General features: G+C 36.4%; 2 protein-coding genes across 2 annotated transcripts; one reads left to right on the forward strand and one right to left on the reverse strand.

The window, feature by feature from the left end:
- The first annotated feature begins 1,000 nt into the window (after positions 1 to 1,000).
- On the forward strand, positions 1,001 to 8,657 carry LOC102624460 (flowering time control protein FPA). The gene is made up of 4 exons (XM_006469330.4): positions 1,001 to 1,218; positions 1,342 to 1,656; positions 5,276 to 6,489; positions 7,123 to 8,657. Exons 1-4 carry the CDS (start codon positions 1,216 to 1,218, stop codon positions 8,327 to 8,329), a joined length of 2,739 nt encoding a protein of 912 aa, XP_006469393.1. The 5' UTR covers positions 1,001 to 1,215; the 3' UTR covers positions 8,330 to 8,657.
- Positions 8,658 to 8,818: 161 nt separating this feature from the next.
- On the reverse strand, positions 8,819 to 25,576 carry LOC102624182 (uncharacterized). The gene is made up of 22 exons (XM_006469329.3): positions 25,333 to 25,576; positions 24,661 to 25,224; positions 24,256 to 24,476; positions 24,066 to 24,155; positions 23,607 to 23,741; positions 23,387 to 23,508; positions 22,870 to 23,034; positions 22,483 to 22,588; positions 22,170 to 22,275; positions 21,955 to 22,065; positions 21,316 to 21,479; positions 21,057 to 21,174; positions 20,672 to 20,896; positions 20,146 to 20,336; positions 19,835 to 20,002; positions 19,566 to 19,671; positions 19,217 to 19,354; positions 18,891 to 19,049; positions 18,575 to 18,781; positions 18,039 to 18,233; positions 9,234 to 9,305; positions 8,819 to 9,135 (listed from the first exon to the last, which is right to left on the reverse strand). Exons 1-22 carry the CDS (start codon positions 25,378 to 25,380, stop codon positions 8,977 to 8,979), a joined length of 3,570 nt encoding a protein of 1,189 aa, XP_006469392.1. The 5' UTR covers positions 25,381 to 25,576; the 3' UTR covers positions 8,819 to 8,976.
- Positions 25,577 to 26,475: the final 899 nt, after the last annotated feature.

Below are 26,475 nucleotides of genomic sequence, written 5' to 3' on the forward strand. Positions count from 1 at the left end.
AAATTAACTTGTTCTATTAAGAAAGTGTTACTATCTGCAGAGGTTTTTCACTATCGAGACTACAGAAACATGGAACCATCCTAAATTGTGTGATTTATCTAAGAAAATTCATTGTTGAGGCTGGATAAATTAGACAGTAGTACGTAAGGTTACCGTTAAGAAAGCATCATCATCGTTCACTAGATCATTAGTACATTACTTTAGGATCTATAGACTGAATCAACTTAATTTCAATCCTATCAATGATAGCTTTTGCATGTGCGGATTGAGATTAGATTTGAGAACACAGCCCCTCTTCATGTTTAATTATACATATTTCCTAGCTATACTCATATCCTATGTATGTTCCAAGTTTGGATGGCTTCATCGATTTAAAAAAAAAAAAAAGAGTAATAACGCACTCTTTCATGGTGTGAATGTGTACGTGTACGATAAGTTAATCCATTTATGCTTCTATGTTATGATTGAATTAAATTTAATTTTACAGAGTAACCGATGGCATTAGACATTTCTGGATACTTACTTCCATTTTCTTGCAATTATTTTGACGTGAATTAACGTTTGTATCGTTTGTTCTTAAAGTTTAATTATTTCTTTGGATATATGGGTACAGAGGAGCGCTAGCAACTCTAAAATTAGTTCACGAATGTGAAAGAAATCATTACTTATGTAAAGAGTAAATTGCAGGTGATAAGTTAAAAAGAATCATTATTTTTTAAATAATATATTTAAATTTTGTTGAAAATATAATTTATTATAAAAAAATGTATAATGAGTGTTTTGAGTTGTAAGAGATACTATTATTCATTTGATCACTTAATTTTTTTTTACATATTATTTTATCATTAAAATTAACATTAAATAGACAAATAAATAAATCCTTTATATAAATTAAAAAATAATAATAATAAAAGACTGTGCAAGTGTCAAGCCGCCACGTACGAGCATCATCCGTTACAAAATACATTTTTTTTTTTTTTGGTCGTATTACATCAAAATCCGTGTTTCTATACGAAAAAGAATCCGTGTTAAATTAGAGCTTAAAAAAAATTAAAAATTAAAAATTCACAAAATTGAATAGCAATCTCGAAAACCTAACTAAGATAGCTCGATTTCGTCTCAGGTTTTCAGTAAAGTAATCTCTAAAGACTCACGCCATCAACTCCACCTCCAAGTCTCCAATCTTTAACTTACGCAACGCAAAATCAAATAATTATGGTCAGTCCTTTTTTTTTCTTTTTTTTCATCTTAAATCTTCAATAACTTTTATACATATTACCATCACTTCGAATTTCTAATATATTTTTTTATTTTTTGGTTTCAATCGCTTAATTTAAACAGTCAGGCCGCGGTGGAGGAAGGGAGCGGTTCCGCGGCGGGAGATTCGAGGACAGAACGCATTCCGGCGGCGGAGGCCGCGCCAATACGCCGCCGTCGAGGCATTTATGGGTGGGGAACTTGTCGCATAATATAGAGGAGGCGAATTTGACCGATCAGTTTCTGCGATTCGGAGAGCTTGAAAGCGTAGCGTTTCAGCCTGGAAGAAGCTACGCTTTCATCAATTTTAAAATAGAGGAGGACGCGATTGCTTCCATGAAGGCTCTTCAAGGGTTCCCTCTTGCTGGCAATCCGCTTAGGATCGAATTTGCCAAGGCGGTTAGTTGTTTTAATTACTTATTGTTGTTATTATTATTATTATTAATCTTTGATTTGTTAGTTTCGGAAAATATATGTGGATGTGTATTTGTTTATAAATTGATGATATTGATTCACCATATAAAGAATAATAGTATTTGAATTTGCAGTCATATAATGTTCTAATTGTTAACTGATACCAGCACAAAAAATAATAGGTGGACGCAATTGAGTAATTAATTAGGGTATGTTTAATAATATTTGGTAATCTCCCAATTATACTTAACCATTTCAACCCACATTTACCTCAATCCTAAATATACACTTAATTTCAATCAAAAGCAGTGCTGTTAAAGATACTCGTACTCCAATCCAATTAATACTTCTGATTAGATAGCACTTTGAAAACAAAATAACCACGGATCATCAGCTTCAATTCCATAATTTGCACCAGTAATGTAATTGTAATGGCAACAATTTCCTAAATTCAGTTTCATGCAGTAGCAGGTAATATATCTGTCTTTGATGCATTCTTTCATAATAACTCGTGTCATCATCCACAGTACCTCTATTCCGCACAAATATAAAGCACAGCAAGAACTAATATCTTTAGTCAGAGAACAGAAGCAGTTTACAAAACGAAAAAACTAATCATCGGCTCTGATTTTGCAATTGAATTAAGTAATGTAACCGCAGGAATTCCTTCAGCCCCTTTCTTCCACTATCAGTTAATGTGTCTTTGTCTGACTGTCTGGTGCAATCTTTCATAATAATTGAGGTCCATGTGCAGAGTACCTTTATCTCCATATAAGGTAGCAAAAGACTCCTGCATTTTCTTTCATACCAGTGATGGTAAGATATAACATGCAGCAAAAATTACAGATCTTATTTTTAATTAATGAGGAATGAGGACTGAACTGGGCTATAAATTGCAAACATCAGGGATGATCTGGATTTTCACTTATGCTTTCAGATTGCTCATTTACTAAATACAGAACTAGTTTGGTCTCTATCACAGTAATTCTCAATGCCATAAAAAATGATGCAAATTAATTATGTTCTTCAATTTTATAATGAGTACCTGCCACCAGCTATTGTAATAACTGAAGGAAGTTGATTATTAGTGGACGGATTATGTTTTTCCATTTGAGCACTGATATATTATTAGCTAAAAATAACTGATTATTTGATGGATTTGGAAAAATTATGAAAGTTAAAAGAATAGTTAAACATATGTTTCAATGCTGTGGATGGCTTCGGCCGCAGCTCTATTTATTATGGCTGATATTTTTCAATGATAGCAGTTTACCTCTTATCTGAACTCATTGAACTTAGAATGACTTCGTTGGCCATCTTCTGTATAGTTGCTGAAGCTAGATTGTCATGATTATAAATATTTGATTAATTATCTGTTTCAAGGTTACATGTTTATAATCCTCTACCACAACTCCATCATTGAACCATTTCCTTTTTCCAAGTTATTTGTTCATCTTTATCAAGTTCCATAATATTGCCCTTCCTATAAATATGCGGATATGCTTCATCTTCATGGGATGTTCGTAAAACCATGAAATATTTCGTGTAATTAGCTAATCAGAAGGATGAACCTGACCGTGCAAGAAATAAGTTCTTCATTCTCTATATTAATGCTAAAAAAATAAGTTACTCATTTGAAATGCCATTTAAGGAAACAGGTTGAAAAAGATCTGAACTACTTAATGAAATTGTCCAAGGTTTTGAGAATACGATAAATATGTATGCCGTGCTGATTGGTGGCATAAATCTCCTTCCAAATTTAGGAGATGGTTGTATTACTTGTACCCGAAATCTAAAATCTAAAAGTTCACATTACTTGTCAAAGTGTATATTTCCTTTCATTGGATCAATAAGAGAAAAAGAAGAGAATTATTAGCCATTTATTATCTTTTCTCAGAAAGTGCTGTTTGTACCCTTTCCCTTGGTAAGAAACAACTTGACTGAAACTTGTAAACAAATATCATTGACCAAGATATAAAGATCTGTCAAGTTAATTTCAAGTAGAGTAAAATAAGTAAAGATGGATGAGAAAGATATTGGCGATTTGACAGCAAAAGCAATAAAAATTCCAAAGAGACAATATTTATGAAAGATTGAAGAATAAGGAAACAAACCAGATGTAAGGTTAATGCATGTGTGTGTGTGCGAGAAGAGAAAGATAGATGACCCTCTTAGTTTTCCACCTTTGAGCGCTTGTATTTTGGAGTCAGATGTTATTACCAGATAATTTCTAACATTTCCCAGATATTCTCATGGAAAAATTCATGTCATAGACTATCAAGTTGATTTATAAACTAGTGGATAAGGAATAGCATTAAATGCATACTAGTTACAGATCTTAATGAATTTAATATTATATCTGGTTTATGCACTGAGTAATGGATGCCAGATAGAAGCGTTGTGTTTGCTAAATGGCTCTCCAGGGTTCAATATACTAGGGTGGAAACACTATTGTCCTGCCTGCCAAAGCTTGGGCAATAAGCGCAAAAGAGAAATTGCTTTTGACCATTCCATGTGACTTTTTCAAGTGTGCAGGAAGAGATGATAGCATTCTCATTGTAACTTGTGATCTACTTCAAAAATCATCGGCAATTATGTGTATGTAATTGCTTGCAGCGAGGCTGCAATTTTCAGAATTTTGAGAGGTCACGTTGTCTTCTTTAAATCATGATCTCTCAACAGTTTCAGTTGATCTTGTCTGAATAATTTTGTGTGTCATATCGTATGCACACATTCCTGTGATTAAACTACTTATTATTGCAAACGGTGTTATGCAGTAATTGTGTTGTGACTACTGCTTTGCATCATTTAACAAAGGGTGCAAAGGAGAGATAGAGCACATTTTGTGAAGTCCCTAGAGCTGAACTTCTTTTGTTCAGTGTTTCTCCATGCTAACAGATCCCTTTTTCTTTAATTTTTTTGTTAGTTTAGTGGGAAGAGAATGCCATATTTCTGTTTGTTGTAATGTGCTACTGCATTCTTCACATTTCACCTGTTGAGCTTAGTATTGTTAATATTTCATTCTATTCGTAATTTCTTTTTCTGTGAAGCCAAAGTCTAGCTCCGGTGGTAAGGAGCGGCCTTCCTAGGGCTCAGGTCCTTGGTTTGAGCTTCAATGAGTGCGTGGATTAATTAAAAAAAAAATTATTACTGCAGATTACTGGCAAAAATATTGAAACCCTTAATATGCTTTGGGTATGGCTTCTAGGTAGAATGCACAGCACATTCTGTTTGCTGGGAAGCAGTTGTTTTTCTATCATTTAGTGGAACTTGTTTTAGATTTCTCTGCAAGAAAATTGCAAATTGATGGAACTTCCTAATGGCTATCTGCCACTAGATTGCGTGCAAGTAGAAATGATCATATTCTTTTCCAAAAAAAGGAAAAAAATTGACCATATGCAATGCATGCATGAATTGCATTTTGTCAACATCGTTATTTATTTGTCATCTACTTTATCCATATTACCATTCCTATTAGATGTAGAACAGTAATTAGCATTACAGCAAAGCCTTATATGCTCTGATTCAATTCATTTATTTTATTTTATTGCTTATACAGTGAGGGTTAGCACTTCCCTTATCTTAGCAAATTTCTTAATAACAGGATAAGTCAACGCCATCACATGATGGAGAGTATTTACAACATCGAGATGAGCAACGCACTGGATTAAGAGGATCACCTTTTTCACAAAGGGACTCCAGATTACGTCACTTTAGTCCTGACTCTGAAAAATCCAAAATGACTGATAAAAATGCAGAACCCAGTGAAGTTTTATGGATTGGATTTCCAGCATTATTGAAAGTGGATGAAGTGATCTTAAGGAAGGCCTTTTCACCATTTGGTGAGATAGAGAAGATTACTGTATTTCCAGGTCGTAGTTATGCTTTTGTTCAATTTAGGAGCATAATCTCAGCTTGCAGAGCAAAAGAAACTCTTCAAGGAAAATTGTTTGGAAATCCCCGTGTCCATATTTGTTTCGCAAAGAGTGAAGCAGGTGCTAACAGTGGAAGGGGCTCCTTGAATGCCCCTTCCTCCCCACATTTCAAGTTGAATGGTCGTTCTGGATCTTCTGAGAACTTTCGGCCAGCTAGGAATTTTGGGAGCTTTGCAGGAGATCCGAGTGTTAGATCTCCACAGCTTATCTCCAATCTGGATTCTGGAGATGCTGATGTCTATAATTTTAATAGGAAAGGTACTTTATGGAGTAGTGGAAACAATGCATATGAACCAATGAGGCTTGGAGAAGTCAGAAATGAACCAGGACTATCTCAAGACATGTATGAACATCGAATGAGTCCTCCCATTGAAAGGACACCTCACTTCCATGAAGTTCCTCACAAACGTCCAGTTTATGAAGAGTCGTGGGATTCGCCAGAAGATTCTTATTACCAACCTGGAGCAAAGAAATTAAAGATTGGTTCATTTCCTCCTGACAAAGAGCTGCCAGAGTATCCTTTCTCTGATCTAGAGCAAGAGAAACACACTTTTTCAAGGACATACTCTGATTTTTCTCAACCTGAGGTCTTCGATAAGAACTTAGATGCTGGACCTTTTGGGTATAAACAGATCCCCAATCAGCAGATGAATTTAGCTCTACCTTGCAGAGAAAAGAATGACCACTGGAGAACACCTCATGATAGTTTTCAGGCAGGTTTTGGTTCTCTGCCACCAAATCCTGTTGACAGGAAAAAATTCACTCCTGAATTAGAGAAGCCATCTTTCAAGGAGTGGAAATGGGAGGGAACTATAGCGAAAGGAGGAACTCCTGTCTGTCGTGCTCGCTGCTTTCCTGTGGGAAAAGTAATGGACATGATGCTGTAAGTAGTAAACCTTCCTTACATAATACTGAGTTCTTTTATAGATTTTAAGGGTAAGAAAGGGTTTCTTGCTGCCTGCTGCTTGTTTGTTGTAGCTTCTATATCTGCTTATTTATTACTGTCTAGTTCTCGCTTCATTATCCACGCCCAACCTTTCGCAAACTTCATTATAAAGAATTTTACAGATTGAAGCAAATGATTTGCAGCAGGATTCTATACCAGTTGTTTGACTGACTGCCAACAAATTTTGAATTACATGCTTGAAATTTTATACACTGTTGCAGGTGAACTTGTGAAATTTACCTGCTTTAGTTGAATTTGTGAAATTTACCTGAATCTTATCTAGTACAGAATTTCATCACAATTTCATCACTGGATCAAGTCAAAATTAAGTTTTTCAGGATGTTTGCAAACATTTTGAATGTGCAAATGCAATGATGTTTCTTAGTTATATGAAAGTATTTTGATACATTCAAGTACCTTGTGAAATTTCTTGCCTTGACAATAGAAAATTTGAATTTCAATGCACTTTTTTAGCAACATGTGTTACATAAATCATACAGGTTTATTTGTCTCCTGCATTTACATTCTGAAACAGTGAAACCATCTTTTGACTCCAATATTATGCTGCAGGCCTGAGTTCTTAGATTGCACTGCAAGGACTGGTCTAGACATGCTGGCAAAACATTACTACCAAGCATCTGGTTCTTGGGTTGTCTTTTTTGTCCCGGGTAGTGATGGCGATATTGGATTTTACAATGAATTTATGCACTATTTGGAGGAGAAGCAACGAGCAGCAGTTGCTAAATTGGATGACAAGACCACCTTGTTTCTTGTACCCCCATCAGAATTTTCTGAGAAAGTACTGAAAGTACCGGGCAAACTGAGCATTTCGGGTGTTGTTTTGAGGCTGGAGCCTCCTGGTTACAATCAGGGGCCTATACACCATCCAAATGAGCTCAAAGATGCAAACTATTTATCCTTCAATGCTGATGCATCATATCTAAATCAATCAATGCGTTCAGAACCCTTTCCTTCACGGGTCTCTTTTCCAGATATGACTATGTCAGCACAATCTGCATCATATCCAGGTTCAGTTCATTCTATGGGTAACATTTCTGACTCGTACGGTGAAAACAGGCATGACTACCCGCCTCATCAAATTAACACCTCTTTGAGACCAAATCATTCTCCTCACTATATGCAAAACCCAGTCTCTGGTAACAGAAATATACCATCTCAGGCATCTAATAGTTCTGTTGATTCGTCTATTGATGGGCATCCTTTAGTTGTGCCGAAAGTAGTGCAAGAAACGAGCTCTGCTTATACAGATGGAATTTCTGGCATCCCATTATCTGAAAACCGTCAGTTGTCACATCAGGAGACAAAACCTTCAGGTTCTTTGCCCACTCCAATTGCATCCCTGCAACCAGAACAACTTGCACAACTGGCATCAACTCTTCTTGGGCAGCAGGGGCAGGCAGGGTTCACTCCAAATGTATCAACAGCTGAGAATCAGAGGCAGACTGCCACAGGACATCAGTCTGACAGCCCACTTAGATCATCACAGGTTTATGCCTTACAAAATAATCCGGTGATGCCTGAGACATCCCAGTTTGGTCAAGTGCAACAGTTGCAGCGTCAGCAGCAAACATCAAGTGTGATTGCCGCTGTGAATCCGGCAACACAGAGAGAGGTTCAGTCAGGACAAGCAGAGAGTCAACAACTTCAAACTACTGGTAACCAGGATGCAGATGCAGATCCACAGAAACGCTTGCAAGCAACATTACAGCTAGCAGCTGCTCTCCTTCAGCAAATTCAACGAGGGAAAGGGACATGAACCGGACCAGACATGTTCTCTCTTTGTAAATTTTATCATTAACAAGCTTGCTTGTTTGATCAATGCTCATTATCTATGGAATAGCTCAGGTCTTCAGACAATACGGCGGCATGTCTTGACATGATTAGCTATCACTTGTTGAAATGGTACAATCACACATAATATGTGGCATTTTCCTGATCAGCTATAGACTGTAAAGCTTTCTTTACTTTTATCACCAAGTTATCTTTTGTACTTTCTTTCTGTTGTTCACAAAAATTGTGGATTGGCTAGTCTTTACAGCAACTTGAAATTGAGTAATGACAGCAAGAAGCTTTTGTTGATTATCTCTTTCATAATTTCTTTTAAATTGTTCTTAGACCCAGGCTGTGCATTAGATTTTATATCTTCTATTATTTGTTATGATAGATCTTTAAAGTTGGTGTCGAGAAATGATGTTTGCTTTAATGGTTAAGCACACATCTGCAAAGACTCCACAACCAATCATCAGAGAGAAATATGGCAATTTTCTGGCCTTTATTGTTTATGAATCAAAAATTGCTACAAGTATTTCTCGTTTCTGTTGTATATTTGTTTTCAAAATTTACAGAAAGAATCAAACTTATGGGCTGAAAATTTTTGTTACTATACTCCTGTGAAGATCATTGCTAGACAAAGTAGTAGGAAGATGTATCTGTTGAATTAGCTGCGTCTCTGCAGAGAATAGATCGAGCTTCCACTACTGAACGAGGAGGATCAAGATCCTTTTCTTGCAGTGAATTTCCTTGCAATCGCTGCATGTGGGAGGCAAATGTGTCGTCCAAAATCTGCAGAGAAGTAAAATTAGAAGTGCTTCAAATGAAACTTGTTGCAAGAGAAAATGCACGAGAAGCAAAAACATAGAATGAAAAAGCAAACTACTTACTCCAAGAGCATAGTAAGAGCCATTATACCACACTCGATTCTCCTTTCTGCCTTCGAGAAACTTGAGAACAATCTAGTAAAATAACAAATTAAGTTTGTTAGTGTTGGAAAGTGCCACGTTGGAAACTGTAGAAATAACAGTTATAACTAGCTGCAATTAGTAAACAGCTGTTATTTAGCAATTATTGGTGGCTGAGTGTAGTAGATAAAGGTTAGATTAATTAATGGTTATGTGTTAGTAGTTAAGTTAATCTCCGTACACACACACACACACACAGATACATGTAATTACTGCAAAAGAGATAAGTAGAGAATTAAAAAGCCTCTTCTCTTCACGGTGTCAGAGCTTTAGATTTTCTGCCTAGTGTTATTCATGGCCTTCATAGCCATTTTCTTCTACGGCCTTAATTGCCAACTTAGTCTTCCTGAAGCCATCTTAGAAATGACTAAAGCTGACACCTCTTTCAGTGCTATCCATGCTGAGAACTCCACCCTCCAGATTACCACCTCCAAACTTAATGGAATGAACTTCATAGAGTGTTCTCAGGTCATGAAAATCTCCTTGAAAAGCAAAGGAAAGGATCCCAAATTTGAGATAAGGCATACTGAGAATTACATGGTAATACCTTGGTTACTTAACTCCTTAGAACCCCGAATCAAGAAAACCTATATAGCCAAATAGATTTGGGATGCTGTGAACAAAACATATTCCAAAGTTGGTTTTGTTAAGAGATAGATTTATATCGCAAAGCGGGAAGTCCATGAATGCCACAGACTACTATAACACTCTCAAAGGGTTGTTATCTGAATTGGATTTGTACCAGATTGTGAAGCTGCAATGTTCCAAAGATGCAAAGGCTATAAGAGATCTTCTGGAAAGAGAACATGTCATACAGATTCTATTAGAACTCAATTCAGTGTATGAGCAAGCAAGGGATCGAGTCCTCGGGGAAAATCCTCTACCTGATTTTGATGGACCATTCGCTATCATTAGAGCAAAGAACTGGTGGACACTAAAACCATAGAGGGTGGAGACGCAACCATAAAATATTCTGCTCTTGCTGTGACTACTGCAATAAATAGAGGCACACATAGGCTACATATTTGAAACTATGTGGGAAGCCACAAAATCTGAAGCAACTGGGCAGGCCAAGCAAATCAGACTTCAACTATTGATCGAAGCAGTGGACAAGGACTAGAGGGATTTAACCAACAAGATTTGGAAAAGCTCTGACAACTGTTGAACCAACTTGATCGCTCCAGCACCAACCCTGATCTGAACCCACCATTAGAGGTTCTTGTTCCATGGCTTCATCAACTACAAAAGCCTCCTCAATACTTCTAAAGCATGATTCTTGTACCTAGATCACTGATTCAGGTTTTCTGATCATATGACAAGCATAGTTATTTACCATGTTCAGGTAGACAAAAAATTAAAGTAGCTGATGAGACTTTTTCCTCAGTTGCTGGTCAGATAACTGCTAAAATCTCAAACATAATAACCTGGCAATCACTTCTTCTCGAACACCATAATCTTACAATCTGTTCTTCGTGTACCAAACTTGGTTTATAATTTGTTGTCTATTGGAAAACTCACAAAGGACCTAAATGTTCAGTTGGATTTATTCCATCTGTTGCTGTTTTCAGGATCAATCAAGGAAGATGATTGGGCCTTGTAAACTAAGAGACGTACTTAACTACTTGGGTACTGATTAGAGGAGTGGTGAAGAAAGATCTCTTTTGTTCCAACCAGCTAAAATGCTATTGGGTGGATGCCATTCTTATTGCAACTTATCTAATCAACAGAATGCCTTCTTAATAGTCAAAGTCTTGTGAAGAAACTCATGCTCTTGTTCAACCCCATTTACAGAGTAAACTTGATCCTAGATTTCTGAAGTGTGTTTTACTACCACTAAAGGTACTTGGATATTTTCCTTAGCTACTCTTCATCAAAAAAGGTACAAATGTTATCATCCTTCTACAAAGAAGACATATGTTATTATGGATATGACCTTTGTGAAAAATCATTATTAATTTAGTAGGATGTGGAGGAAGATAGGCGGGAATAGGATGTGGAGGACATTGTGCAGCCAATTAACAAACCAAACATGGAGTCATCTATTAAGGAATCAGAAGTAATAACCACTAAGGATACTACTACAAAGGGCCCTCCAAACATGGAGTCAGCTACTGAGGAATCAGAAGTAACATCCACTAAAGAACCTACCTCCTTCAACGTAAGACTAAAATTCAGTTTAACAGTCATCGTTCCAACCAATCAGAGTGTACGACTCCACATAAAACATTCTTTCAACTAATAACAAAGATAGATATTGAGGCTCAGAAAACACTCGCTCTAAGAACGTATTCCAAGAATAAAAGGATTGTCATTGCTTCCCATGCTCCAATTGTTAGTAATGAAAATAATGCTTTAATTATGATTTCTAATTCTGTTCCTCAAGATGATGTATTTACGTACTGCTTTAAGAAAAGGGGTTCGGAGCTGTACCTAACACCTTATGTCTTATTTTTGTGTCTTTGCAGAACCTTTCTGCTCATTATGGTGCTTTTCTCACATCTCTATTGTCCCAAAGAGTTCCTACATCTGTTCAAGAGGCCTTAACTTCAAATCCATGGAAAAAGGCAATAAACGATGAATTAAAAGCCTTGGAGAAAAAATCAGACATAACAGATTGTGGACTTGCTTTGTATCCGTCCAATGACCCATCGTCCTTGTATTTTATGGTATAGATCTACATGCAGCCAACAATCTTCCTTGAACAGATGTAGAATCCTTGAGATATTTCTCGGGACCAGATCGCAATATGGAATCTTGTTAGAAAGTTAGAAAAAATATGTGCTGTAATTATATATTAGCTGTAAATTAATTTTTAGCTGTAACATAGCTATTTAGGTGCAAATTTATTTTGTAATTATATATTAGCTGTAAATTAATTATTAGCTGTAACATAGCTATTTAGGTGCAAATTTATTTTTTAAGTTGGTGTCAGAGCAGGAAGAATATCTTGCCGGAATTCCTTTTTTCTTCCTTTTGATCCCTGCACCCTAAAATCATGTCTGACTCTTCATTCAATTCCAGTACTGTCCCTCAATTCTCCATGAACAATCCTAGTAGCACGAATGTTTCAAAAATCAGTGCTACCTCCTCAGAATCTCATTCTGTACAAATCACCACAATGGTGACAATTTTCTAAGATGGTCTCAGTCAGTTAGGATATATATTAGAGGGCGTGGAAAAATGGACTATTTGACTGGTGAACAGAAGGCTCCTGCAGTGGATGATCCAGCCTATGTTACATGGGATGCCGAGAATTCCATGGTAATAACGTGGCTTGTGAATTCAATGGAAGAAGATATTAGCTCTAATTATATGTGCTATCCAATGGCACAAGAGCTTTGGGAGAATGTAAATCAGATGTATTCTGATCTCGAAAATCAATCACAGATTTTTGAGTTGATCCTCAAACTCGGAGAGATGCGCAAGGGGAGCACAACGTCACAAAATATTTTAATTCCTTAAAGCGGATTTGGCAAGACCTTAACCTTTTCAACACCTATGAGTGAAAATCTCCCGAGGATGCTCAACATCACGAAAAGACTGTAGAGGATGGCCGCATTTTTAAGTTTTTGGCTGGACTGAATGTCGATTTTGATGAGGTAAGGGGGAGAATTATTGGAAGACAGCCCCTACCTTCAATTGGTGATGTTTTTTCAGAGGTCAGAAGAGAGGAGAGTCAGAGGAATGTGATGTTTGGCAAGAAGGGAACTGGGGTTGCTGAAGTTTCTGCCCTGGTCTCCATGACTGGAAGCAAGGCTCTTATTTTGCAACACAAATCTGCTGAAAAACAGCAAGTTTGGTGTGATTTTTGTAATAAGCCTCGCCATACCCGTGAGACCTGCTGGAAAATTCATGGGAAACCTGCAAATTGGAAAGGGAAAGCTAGCCGAGCCAACCCTACTGCCAATGAGGTTGAGACCAGCCCCTTCACCAAAGAGCAGATGGAGCATCTTCTTGCATTGTTAAAATTTAATTCGGTACCCAATGATCTTAGTGTTCCTGTGGCACACACAGGTAATAAATTCTATGCTCTATCTTGTCAATTTAAATCTGCTCAATGGATAATAGATTCAGGGGCATCCGAACATATGACTAATTCCTTACATTTGTTTGAGACTTTTTCACCATGTCCTGAAAATAAAAAGGTTAGGATAGCCGATGGTAATTTCTCACCAATTGTAGGAAAAGGCCTTATAAAACTTTCTGAGAGAGTAGATCTTATATCTGTTCTCTATGTCCCTAAACTTGCTTGTAATCTCTTCTCAGTTAGCAAACTATCTAGAGACTCTAACTGTTCTGTTATTTTCTATGAATCCTATTGCATTTTTCAGGAATGGAGCTCGGGGAAGACGATTGGCAGTGCTAGGATGATTAATGGTCTCTATTATTTCGAGGATAAATTTCTTAGTAATAAAATAGTTCAAGGGCTAAGTAGTATTAGTTCTTTATCTGCTCGTGATCAAATAATGGTTTGGCATTGTCGTTTAGGCCACCCAAGTTTTCCTTATTTAAAACATTTATTTCCAGTGCTATTTAAAGGGATTGATCCTTCATCATTTCAATGTGAGAGTTGTTTAATGGCAAAAAGTTAAAAAAAATCTTATATTCCAAAACCTTATCATGCTTCAAGACCGTTTTATTTATTCCACAATGATGTTTGGGGTCCTTAAAAAGTGACCACAATTTCTGAAAAAAAATGGTTTGTGACTTTTGTTGACGATCATACACGTCTGTGTTGGGTTTACCTAATGAGAGAAAAATCTGATGTAGAACAGATTTTTAAAGAATTTTATAGGATGATTGAAACTCAGTTTCAAACAAAAATTAATATTTTGAGATCTGACAATAGAACAAAGTATTTTAATAAAGTTTTGGAAACTTTTTTAAATGAACAAGAAATTTTACACCAATCCTCTTGTTCCAACACACCTGAACAAAATGGTATTGCTGAGCGTAAGAACAAGCACTTGTTAGAAGTAGATAGAGCCATGATATTTTATATGAATGTTCCAAAGTATCTATTGGGTGATGCTATACTGACAGCTTCGTATCTTATTAACAGGATACCTACCAAAGTTTTACAATACATCATCCCGTTGGATTGCTTAAAAAAGGTATTCCCAGAATCTAGAATCAATTCTGACTTACCTTTGAAAATATTTGGCTGCACAGCATATGTGCACACTCCAAAGAGGCTAAGGTCTAAATTAGATCCAAGAGCTGAAAAATGTGTTTTTATAGGGTATGCAACCAATAAAAAAGGTTACAAATGCTTTAATCCCCTTACAAAAACGTTTTTTTGTCACTATGGATGTTTCTTTCATGGAAAATACATCATACTTTACCAAAAATTTGCTTCAAGGGGAAAATACATCATACTTTACCAAAGATAGTTGAACCAAATTTTTGGGAAATTGTTGAACCCTTACCTAGCACACTACTTGATACCTTTGTTGAAAAAAAAACCTTGGAAACTAGACCTAAAGAAACCGAATCTGACATTGGTTTGACAGAAAAAGAAATACTACGAATGGAAAAAAATAGAAACAATCTTGAGCCTGTGGTTTATTCTAGGAAAGGTGTCCTTAGAGGTGGTAGAGACCATGCTATTATCCTAGCACGTGGTCAACCGGAAGCCCTAAGCAATGGTCATCTAAATGCCTCAGGTAATCCTTCTTATGTTCTTTCTTCTTCCTTTCCTATTACTGACTTAAACTTACCATTATGATAAGATTCTAGGAAAGAGAACTCTGCACCTGAATCTATTTTGGAACCAGCCCCTGTTATCCTTGAACAGAATCTTGATCTTGACCTCCCCATTGCCCTTAGAAAAGGAACCCGAACCTATACCAAACATCCTATTGCCAAATATATTTCCTATCAAAAAATTTCTGACAATTATAGAGCTTTCACTACAAACATTTCAAAACTTGTGCCTAGAAATATTCAAGAAGCACTTGGTGATCCGAATTGGAGGTTCAAAACTTGTGCCTAGAATTATTCAGGAAGCACTTGGTGATCCGAATTGGAGGTTGGCATTATTTAAAGAGATGAATGCCTTGAAGAAGAATGATACTTGGGAGATGGTAGAATTACCGAATGGAAAAAAGGTTGTAGGGGTGCAAATGGGTGTTTACTATCAAGAGTAAGGCAGATGGGAGTGTCGAGAGATACAAAGCCCGTCTTGTTGCAAAAGGTTGTACTCAAACCTATGGGATAGACTAGCAAGAGACCTTTGCTCTGGTAGCTAAAATCAACTCAATTAGGGTCTTGTTGTCTCTTGCTGTTAACTCTAATTGGCCCTTACACCAATTGGACGTTAAAAATGCTTTCTTTAATGGAGACCTTGAGGAGGAGGTATATATGAGTTCCCCAACAGGCTTTGAAGAAAGGTGTGGAAATGAGAGAGTGTACAGATTGAAGAAGTCCTTGTATGGACTTAAACAGTCACCAAGAGCTTGGTTTGAGCGTTTTGGCAAAGTGATAAAACGTTATGCATATATTCAAAGTCAAGCTGATCATACAATGTTTTACAAGCATTCAAATGATGGTAAAATAGCTATCTTGATAGTATACGTGGATGATATCGTGTTAACTGGGGATGATTGTGATGAGCCAGCAAAGTTAAAAAAGAAACTGGCTGAGGAGTTTGAGATTAAAGATCTCGGGGCATTAAAATACTTTCTTGGGATGGAGTTTGCTAGATCTAGAGAAGGCATTTTTGTAAATCAGAAGAAGTATGTTATCGATTTGTTAAACGAGACATGTATGCTAGGGTGTAAACCTACTGAAACCCCTATAGAATCTAATGTGAAACTGCAACCTGCAGAAGCTGAGAATGTGAAGAGTAGGGACCATTATTAGAGACTTGTTGGGAGATTGATTTATCTATCCCTATCCCATACACGCCCAGATATATCCTTCTCTGTTAGTATGGTTAGCCAGTTTATGCATGCCCCAAGACCGGCACACTTTGAAGCTGTCTACATAATTTTAAAGTATCTAAAAGGGACACCGAGCAAAGGACTTTTGTTTAAGCCACAAGGACACTTGCAGATTGAAGCCTACACAGACGCAGATTGGGCTGGAAGCATAGTAGACCGAAAATCCACTTTTGGATACTATTCATTTGTAGGTGGTAACTTGGTTACATGGAGAAGCAAGAAACAGAATGTGGTCGCTAGGAGCAATGTTGAGGCTGAATTTAGAGCTGTGACCCATGGTATTTGTGAGATCATGTGGATTAGGAGGCTGTTGGAAGAGTTAAAATCGACAAAATCATCTCCTATGAAGTTGTGCTGTGACAACAAGGCAGCAATCTCAATAGCACACAATCTCAATAGCACACAATCATCTTCATGACCGCACAAAACATGTAGAGGTTGACAAGCATTCATCAAGGAGAAGATAGATAATAGATTGGTTCATATGGAGCACATTCCTACTGGAGAACAAGTGGCTGATGTCTTTACCAAAGGACTACATACAAAACAGTTCGATTTTCTAGTTGGCAAGCTGGCTATGGAGGATATTTTCAAACCAGCTTGAGGGGGAGTGTTAGAAAATTAGAAAAAATATGTGTTGTAATTATATATTAGCTGTAAATTAGTCATTAGCTGTAACATAGCTATTTTTAGGTGCAAACCTATTTTTCAAGTAATCTACATCACGCAACAGAAATATACCTAAGATCTAGTACAAGAAGTCGGATTGGTTGGCTGTCGACTAATTGATACTCCAATTGAAACCAATCGTGGACTTAGAGAACTGATAACCTATGGACAGAGAAGAATATCAGAGAATGGTGGGCAAACTTATCTACTTATCTCATTCAAGGCCAGACATTGCCTATGCCGTGAGTGTAGTTAGTCAGTTTATGCATGCTCCTCTAAAGTCTCACCCTGAAGCTGTCTGCGGGATTTGAGGTATTTGAAAGGATCACCAGGTAAAGGCCTTCTATTTCAAAAGGGAGAAGAACGTAAACTAGAATTTTACATAGATGCGGATTGGGCTAGTTCTAAGATAGACCGAAGGTCAACTACCAGGTATTGTACATTCATTGGAGGAAACCTAGTTACTTGGAGAAGCAAGAAACAACATGTGGTGGCTCGCTCTAATGCAGAGGTAGAGTTTGCAATATATATGAGCTATTGTGTGGTTAAGGACAGTTCTATCTAACTTGAAGGTCAAGACAGAAAGTCCTATAATACTTTATTGTAACAAAAAGGCTGCAATAAGTATTGCTCACAACCCTGTTTAACATGATTAGACTAAGCATGTTGAAATTGATAGACACTTCATCAAAGAAAAACTTGAATCAGAGCAGATTTGTGTTCCGTATGTTTGTTCCAAAAGCCAACTACCAGATGTGCTTACAAAAAGACTACCCACCACCACGTTTCAGGATTTAATCTATAAGTTTGGAATGCAAAGTGTCGTCGCATCAGCTAAAGGGAAAGTGTTGGAAAGTTCCATGTTGGGAACCGCAGAAAGAACAGTTAGTAACTAGCTACAATTAGTAAACAGCTGTTAATTACCTATTATTAGTGGTTGAGTGTTTGGTAGATGATGGTTTGATTAATTAATAGTTGGGTGTTAGTAGTAAAGTTATTCCTGAAAAAGAGATGAGCAGAAAAATAAAAAGTCTTTTCTCTCCAGTTAGAATTAAAAAAAATGCCAACTAAAATGGCAATAAGTTTTTCTTTTTGTGGTCATGGAGTTTCTCACCTGTCCCATTCTGTCCCAGAACCCACGGCTGATGGCAATGAATATCCTATTTGAAAAGACTTGATGTAAGTTGGAAATGGAGTCAATGAGTTGTGAACTCAACATCTGCATTTTTTCACGAACATCAGCCTCTGCATCTTCTTCTTTTATTTCCTCTAGAATCCTCTTAAGACGTGTATTTCGATTAGCTTGCATCTGAAATAGTTCAACAAACAACCATTGGTGATTCTTTTTCAACAAGTTCTAGGAGAGCTTTAATGAAAAACTATATTTTTAATTATGAACTTTTTTTTTAGGAATAACCCTCAACAAAGCAGGAGAAAACTTAAATTAGAAAAGTTAGAAAGTAACATCTAAACAAGGGCGGACCAAAAGTCCTAACCCCTCAATAGAGCAAATTAAAATTACGTCAAAAGGATGAATAGAGAAAACTAGAAATCAGCTGAAATAGTAGTATGGATCAGCACGACAGACCAAAATCAAATTTAAGCAACTTGAGTTAACATCAAACACAGAGTGCAAGCAAATACACTTACATTGCTTACTAGCTGCTCCACTATTGCCTGCAAGTAATTTTTGTACTTGGTTCTCAACAGAACTGTCACTCCATTCATCTGCTCTCCGAAGAGTGATTTCTTATCTCCAACAGATGGCAAGCAAGATGCCCACGATTTTAAGATATCTTCAACTCGACAATGTAATATATCTAGAATTCTCTTGATGGTATTCAAGAAAGTTCCCAGCTGCCAAAACCGTTTGCATTGTCAACTAAAATAAACTTGGGTCAAGAATATCAAGAGAACCGGGTCAACATCCATGTTATGAAGTAGAGCATGAATGTGGCGCACTCACCTGACTTGGAACAGAGTACAGGGTAGATGACTGTCTTCTTGTAAGCTTTTGCACATGAAGATTAAGCCTCTTCTGAATGCTGTCTTTCAAAGGAGTCAAAATGTCGTTGTATTGCTTTTCCATAGCTTTTATGATAGCTCTTTCCACGTTGGCAACAGCCTTTGAGAAATGAATAAAGCAAATATGAAAGTGTCAATGGAAATGAAATAATACTACTATCAAAAGTCCAAGGAGTGAAATGAATATTGTAGGAAAGAGAGACAGAATATCAGTGTTGATGCTCGTATGCAGCTTATTTGTTGAGGAAGAAAAAGATTGGAACTTACATTCTCCAATACCAGCGAGTACTGAGGCCAGCGGTTGATCACTACTTCATACTCAATAAGAGAATTCTTAATTTTCTCATACATTTCCTCTGCAAACGGTGAGGTGGAGTGACTTGTTGCTACTCCGGACCAGGGGACCTGCAAAAAGTAACTCCTTGTAAACCAAAGAAGTTCACTTTGCAGTGTCCAATTTGTTGATTCACTTAATCTTTTGCCCATGCTTGATTAATTCAGTGAATGAGGGGTAGACATAAGGAGAGAATTGTATGCATATAAATCACATGTGAATATAATCGGAAAGGAGAGACTACATATTGTTCAAGCGTGCATAGAACTATCGTGAGGATACCTTTTCCATCTTACAAAGGTCAAGTAATTTAAGCTGCATATCCTCTACCCAAAGCATTATGTAGTCATCGAACAGACCCTTTGCATCCACCCCACCCTGCACTGGACTGAAGCAAAAAGAACATAGAGCATGAGGCCAATGGCTTCAACATTCACAAAAGGTTATAAACAGAGTTGATAGCACTCAAGATAATACTTAAAACTTTTTATTACTACTATATTTTATTTCCTCGAACACCACATGGGATTTTGGTGAACTTCTTGACGAACCTTATATTCCACGACTCAATGTCCCATTCAAAATCAGCAACTGCTACAAGAAGTTCATTAACATGCGGAAGTGGGCTAGATGCAGGCCAAGCTGCTAGGAAACCTCTTAGCCTGTTGCATAACTCGGTGCTGTAAACAGCAGCAGCAATGTTTGAAAGGTCAATTGAACTGGAAACAGAGAAATGTGTGTTAGAAGGTATTGGATATGACTGATTTTTGAGTATGTCAATGAAAAATTAACCTTTGTCAATGGACACTTCATTCCAAGATGCAAAATTAACCTTTGTCATTTAAATAATTGTTGCTACTACCTTGGAAGTATGTGGTGATTGTGTATCTTGATGTCTGACTGAATTTCATTCCTTATATTTATACACAAATTCTTCATCTTCAAATAAGCAGTTGACATTGTAATGGAGTCCATGAGGAAACCATCTGAGCTGGTTGACACAAACTCATCAGTCTCAAGCAAGTGGTTCCGACATCTTTTCTTTGCTGCTGTCTGCATAACATAACAGGGAACTTGGTTGAAATTTGAATTACAGTATGTTTGATGTAAGAAAATATTAGAATGTGAACAAAACTGTCTGACACTCCTCCCCCCTCTCCTCCCCTTCCTGCCGCCAGTTCTTTATCCCACTGGTAATGCATTTGCAGACTGCCAATCCAGGCATTATGACATAGTTCAATGTCCACTAAGTGAAAATATTAATAACCTCTAAGATGCAAAGAGTGTGGTTACTTACGGACATTTAAGTTTGTCTTACATGTGCATACATACTTGAAACTGAGTTGAATGTATTAGCCTACATTGGTTCCAGTAACAAATTAAATCACCTGTAAGTAGTTTTTCAGCATAGTCTGTGCATCTTGAGATAGTATATCATGAAGGAGGCAGTACACTTGAACAGCAGGAGCTAGAGCTGGTGCAACAGACTCTTTTGCTGGACCAAACAACTCAGCCAGCCCTGTTGGAGAGTTTTCATCCAAGGACTTATAGTTCTCAAAAACCTTTTCCAAGAGACTCTCAATTTGTGTTTCACAATCTAATAACATGCTTTTCTGCAAGAGAGCCAGTTCAAATATTCAAAATGATCATCAGCCTCGCTAGCTGGGGATCACATAAATAAGGAAAAATGCTATCACCTCTAGGTCGCCAGGAAGCAAAGACAATACATTATGAGATTTTCAAAAGGGAAATAAATGCAATGGGAAGCCGTACCTCCTGCCTAGTCAAACTTTTCTCACTTCTTGCCTTTAGAATGGGCACAAGTAACTCATTGACAAGTTCTAGGCAGTCTTTTGTTGGAGTTGCCACATTCATTACATGTAAAAGATATCTAAGAAGGAAACAAAAAGGATGAAAAAAATTCAAGGCAACCATAAATGTAAGAGCATTATATTCTTTTTTTTTTTTTGGACAAGAAATGTAAGTGCATTACATGAGCTTTTAGCTTGACAAAATTGACATTTTTAACCACCTGAGCTTTGTATATGAATCAGAAACTCCATAATAATCTGCAAATTCAGTCAAGAGCCACTTCCAAGGTCCTTGTAGCCTCAAGTTTCGAGGATGAAAATGTTGTGCACGCATTGCAGCTTCCAATAGTAAATCATAGGCCAGAGTTTCCACAACAGAGCCACTCTGTAATATGTAAAGACCACAAAATGAAAACCTGGTTGTCATGCACAATCTCATCTCAGCATGCAGACATGTTCATGTTCACCAGCTAACAAAAGCTAATTTCCTTAAAATGAAATCATGAAAATATTCATTTCACATTAGACCAGTTTTTGACCATAACTTTGAATATATGATTTCCAGTTTCCCACATAAAATCTACTATTAACCATATTACCAGACATCACTTTATTAGTTTAAGTATATAGCAAAACCAATACTTCAGATATATTAATTTAAGTAAGCCTACTACTAAATGAACTTTAGAGAAAAAAAAGTGACCATTAATAGTATTACTAGCCATCACTCAATTAGCTTTAAGTCATACAAGCACTGCCAAACTACCCTAAGTTTGAAAAAGAAAAATAAAATCAGAAATCTGAAACCAACTTTTGGAATAAAAATTTTTGCCAGTGGAGTTGGGATGGTAAAATGAAACCTTTATATGATTAGTCTCGTCAGATGTGATTGTACTACCAATGGATAGCTGGATCTTCCCAACGCATTCTTGATCATCATGGTAAATGGGCCACCATCTAATTCTGTCATTCTGAATAATACCAACAATCACATTCAGTACATAATCAGATGGTAGAAATTGTATTTATTCTCTACGAAAGACCCAATACTAGATATAGAGTAAGGGATACATACAGGGTTATCAGTCAAGGATGAAACTGGAATTGTAGCTCTGCCATGGACTGAGTTCTTTTTATCTTGGACTTCAACCAAGAGGGCATCCCCTTCACACTCAGGAAAACTGAAATTACAAGTGCATTTAAGAACAACTTTAAAATTCGTTACTGCATATCAATGCCCAAAAGTCTAATCATTCTATACTTCAAGGGGCTGTTTATCTACTACAGTTTGATTTAAATAATTAACAAATCGGTATATGCTGTGATAAGCAATGCAAATCTGTCAAAATAAAGGCCAGCATATGTGGAAAAGTAAGAAAGCAACTTACAAGACATGATAATCGCCACTTCCAGGAAGCAAGCATATAGTAGAACCTTTCTCAACATCGGTTTCTTCTGTAGCACTCTTCAATTGGAATAAGCATGATAAATGATCTGCATTTATTTTTCAATAGTTCAGAAACAACATAAAAGACATCAACCCTCACCACCAGATGTATCCATGACATACACGAAAAAGTCCATCATGATTACATTTCTCGGACAGTTGAAGATATTCACCATGGACTCTTTTTAACTACAATATGAACTTCATAATCCAAATGCAACAACATCAAAACTTTCAAATTATAGCCTCCCAGTTATTTTCATCTACATTGTAGAGCGAATTACAATGAACTAAGAAAATATTATCATGTGTTGCAATGAACACAAACCTTCTGATTGCAGCGGGAATGAGGCTAGTTTAAGAGAATTCATGCCATTTTTCACTAGAGATGAAACACGTCGGACATACTGTGCCCCTGCTTCAATGTACATAGCACTACGGAGCGAGTATGTGCTTCTAAGCTTCCGCCTTGGTATTACTCGAACTTTCTTCACTGTGATTTTCAAACAACCAGATCTCAGTTCAAATGCAATCCATGGAATTTTCATTCCAAAAAAATTTCAATCCTTTTCTCTATTTTGAAACATCCAAAACAGATAGATTGGTAAGCTTAGAGGTATAAGTTCGGAGTTACTGACCTAAATTTCTGTAACCACTTCTATGAACTGAACATCATCATATGTAAAATAAATATGGACTAAAACTATGATCAAATGTATAAAAAACAATAGGAAGTTTGAACATGGTGACCAAAGTATACTGAACAAAAGTAAATTCAAGCCCATCCTTTCAAATATCTAATTTCTAAATAAGAATGAATCTATGTTCTAACATGGAGACATTACCTTCCACTCTTATCTTCCCCATGACTTTTTTTGCCTTCACAAGATGTACATGTTGTGCACACTTAGAATTCCCCAATTCTACTGGTTTTACACCTCGAGGTTGCAACAAAAATTTGTGTAGCCTACAATAATATGAACATTCAGATGGACCCAATCATACTTGAAATGAACCAAAGAGTGTATGATGGATAAATTGAAATTCACAAGCATGAGTTACTACCCAAAAGCACTACGAAGAAGCAAGCACTCATCACGCAGAAACTCTGGTGCCTCTGTGCAGCCTCTTGCCCATGCAAATAGGCACAAGCGGATGCAAGCATCATAAGCTACAAGTGTTTGCCAGGCATATTGATCACTGCAAGAATTGAATTGAAGATTCTGTAAGAAGAATAAAAAGGAGCATTTTAGATATGTAAAAAAGTTCGTAAAGATAGGAAACACATTATCAAATTTCTCTTCTGTGTGCTTCATGCATGCCCATAGAAATTTTATTCAATTAATTAAGAATAATTTCTTCCATTAATAAAAATAAAACAAAATGAACTTGACAATCTGTGGTTTATAGAACTATATACTATATTTTTAAACTACATAACTCATAAAGGATATTTCTTGAAGAAGTACTGTGAAAATACCAAATACAGAAATAAAGCTCCAAATCTATGGTCAAATATTGCACCTGGTGCTATAATAAGGTGAGTTGTCCAATGAACTGGTTTGCCAATAAGACATCTTTTCTACCTTTTCCCCACTTGTAGTATTGTTTTCTCTGCATAAGGCAATATGAAGAAACTCAAAAACTTTGTATAAATCAAAAACGTCCACCAATTTATAAACGAAGTGCAAAAGAGAACTAGCAATTATAATACCTTTCGTCAAGCTCACTCACATTCTGAAACTGTGATTTCCAATCGGTCAAAACATTTTTAGTGCCATCCAGACACTCTGATACTCTTGACTCACAGACCCCATTCCCCGTTTTCTCCATTTGTTCTTTTTCCTCGGCTCCAACTTCCATAATAGGAGGTGCACTTGGTGTTCCCATATCATCCACTTCATTAATCATAGTTTTCACATTGCTTGCAGCACGCTATAGGCATCATCAACATTAAATTGAATTCATAAATTTGTTATGTCAACATAATATCCAACATCATTCATCATTAAAATAAAAAAATTTAACTTCTTAAACACAATCCTAGTTTGCTAAGCTCTACAATCAACCTCATTTATTACGAACAATAAAAAGGGCGATTCTTTTAATCTAATCTCACCTGGGCATTGCGCAATTGAACTCGTTCTCTCAGGTGATTGCTAATGCTACGACCACCAGAACTTGGGGTCAAAATTTTCTTTGAAAAATTGTTAAACCCTAAATCACCATCAGTAAATCTTCTGTTACTCTCGGGCACCTCAATCGTCAAATCATTGAAAAACCCTCTATTCAACTTTGCATAATTGCCAGATTTATACCCAAAAGTCTCTCCTTTATCATCATTGTGCATCCCTTCACTCGCCTTATCAAATAAATCTTCTTCTTCTTCTTCAGAGTAGCTAACATCCATATTACTAGAAACCGAATCCACACTCTCCTCCTCGTTATCGTTGTCATTCTCATTATCATCACAATCTTCGGCGTCGTCGAGACGAGGAGTCAGTACACTCTTTAACAAACCAGAGTGGAACTTCAAAGGAGGCAAACTGTGAGGAGACAAAAGAGAAGGAGCATTGCTGTTGTTGTTGTTGAATATTAGAGGAGATTTCGGAAATGGGTCATGCGATAATCTCTCCGTTAATGGTGATCGAATTCTCGGCTCTCCGTCCACACAATCCTGTTTCTGAAAAAAAAAAGGAAAAAATTACAGATCAAGATTCAAAGAGGCTTTAAAACAAACCCAAATGAAGAAGAATAAAATAATGAAAGAGAGAAAATTAAAAAAGAGTACCTGCTTGACCCAGTTGATGGCGGATTCGTCTAAGCCTTCAGTGAACATTGTTACAGAGAAAGTGACGTCGTGAAATGCAAGATCGTGAAAGTCAGATAAATTTTGAGGCTTTGAGCTTAGGGGAGAAAGATGGAGCGTTAATGGCTGAGCTGTGTGGGCGAGCTGTCGGTTTTAAATGTTAACGGCTAGTTTTGAATTTCTTGATTGCTTGTAAACAGACCCCTTTTTAGCCCATTAATTATTGCATAATATTTTATTATGGAATGATTTAGGACTTTTGTTTAATTATTTATTTTAGTGATATTTACTAAGTGGTTGAAGTGGTTTCTTCTTTAATACTATATCGAGAAAAAGAAAATCTTTCCTTTAATGCACTAATTATTAATGTTCTTTTTTAAGTATATAACTTAAAATTCTAAAATTTTGACCAAAATCTTTATATATCCTAAATTGGTAAGAATTCAATTGAAGATATCTGTAAGATACAATTTACAGTATACGAATAGAATTGGGTATCAGAGTATCATGTATTGAATCATAAAATTGCATGTTATGTTAGTAAGGAAATTGCAGTCAACTATTAAATCACAAAATCTATTCAAAGTCTCATCATGGACCTGAATATTAATTATTGCTGGACATGATTGAGAATGCACTCGATTTTTATATTAATTATACCAAAAAAAAAAAACCATAAAAGGTAAATGTTATATTTATTATTGAGTTCCAAATTTTGATTGAACTTTAACGAACGTGAAGCAAAATTAAAGACAGTCTCAACTCTCAATAGTACTAACCTTGGATCCTAATCATGATGGCACGGGATTTTTAACTAAAAAAAGAATTATTGTACGTAATTTAATACCTTTTTTATTTCTTGTCTAGGTGATGGTGAAACAAATATTATACTTAAGAAATTTCGCTATTTATAAGTAAATTCAGTTCATTCTGACCTAAGATCCATCATAAAAGAATTATTCAGATAGGACATTAGTATATCTAATAGCAAAATAAAATATAATGTTGCAGAAAGTTGTTTAGTGCGGATGTTCTAATATAATATCTTGAATTTGTTAAAGTTCCGAACAATTATTAAACTATATAGTTTAATAGTATAATAATATAATGCTATTAAACCATAAA

This window comes from Citrus sinensis, chromosome 2 (genome assembly GCF_022201045.2).
Source record: "Citrus sinensis cultivar Valencia sweet orange chromosome 2, DVS_A1.0, whole genome shotgun sequence".
Lineage (NCBI taxonomy): Eukaryota > Viridiplantae > Streptophyta > Magnoliopsida > Sapindales > Rutaceae > Citrus > Citrus sinensis.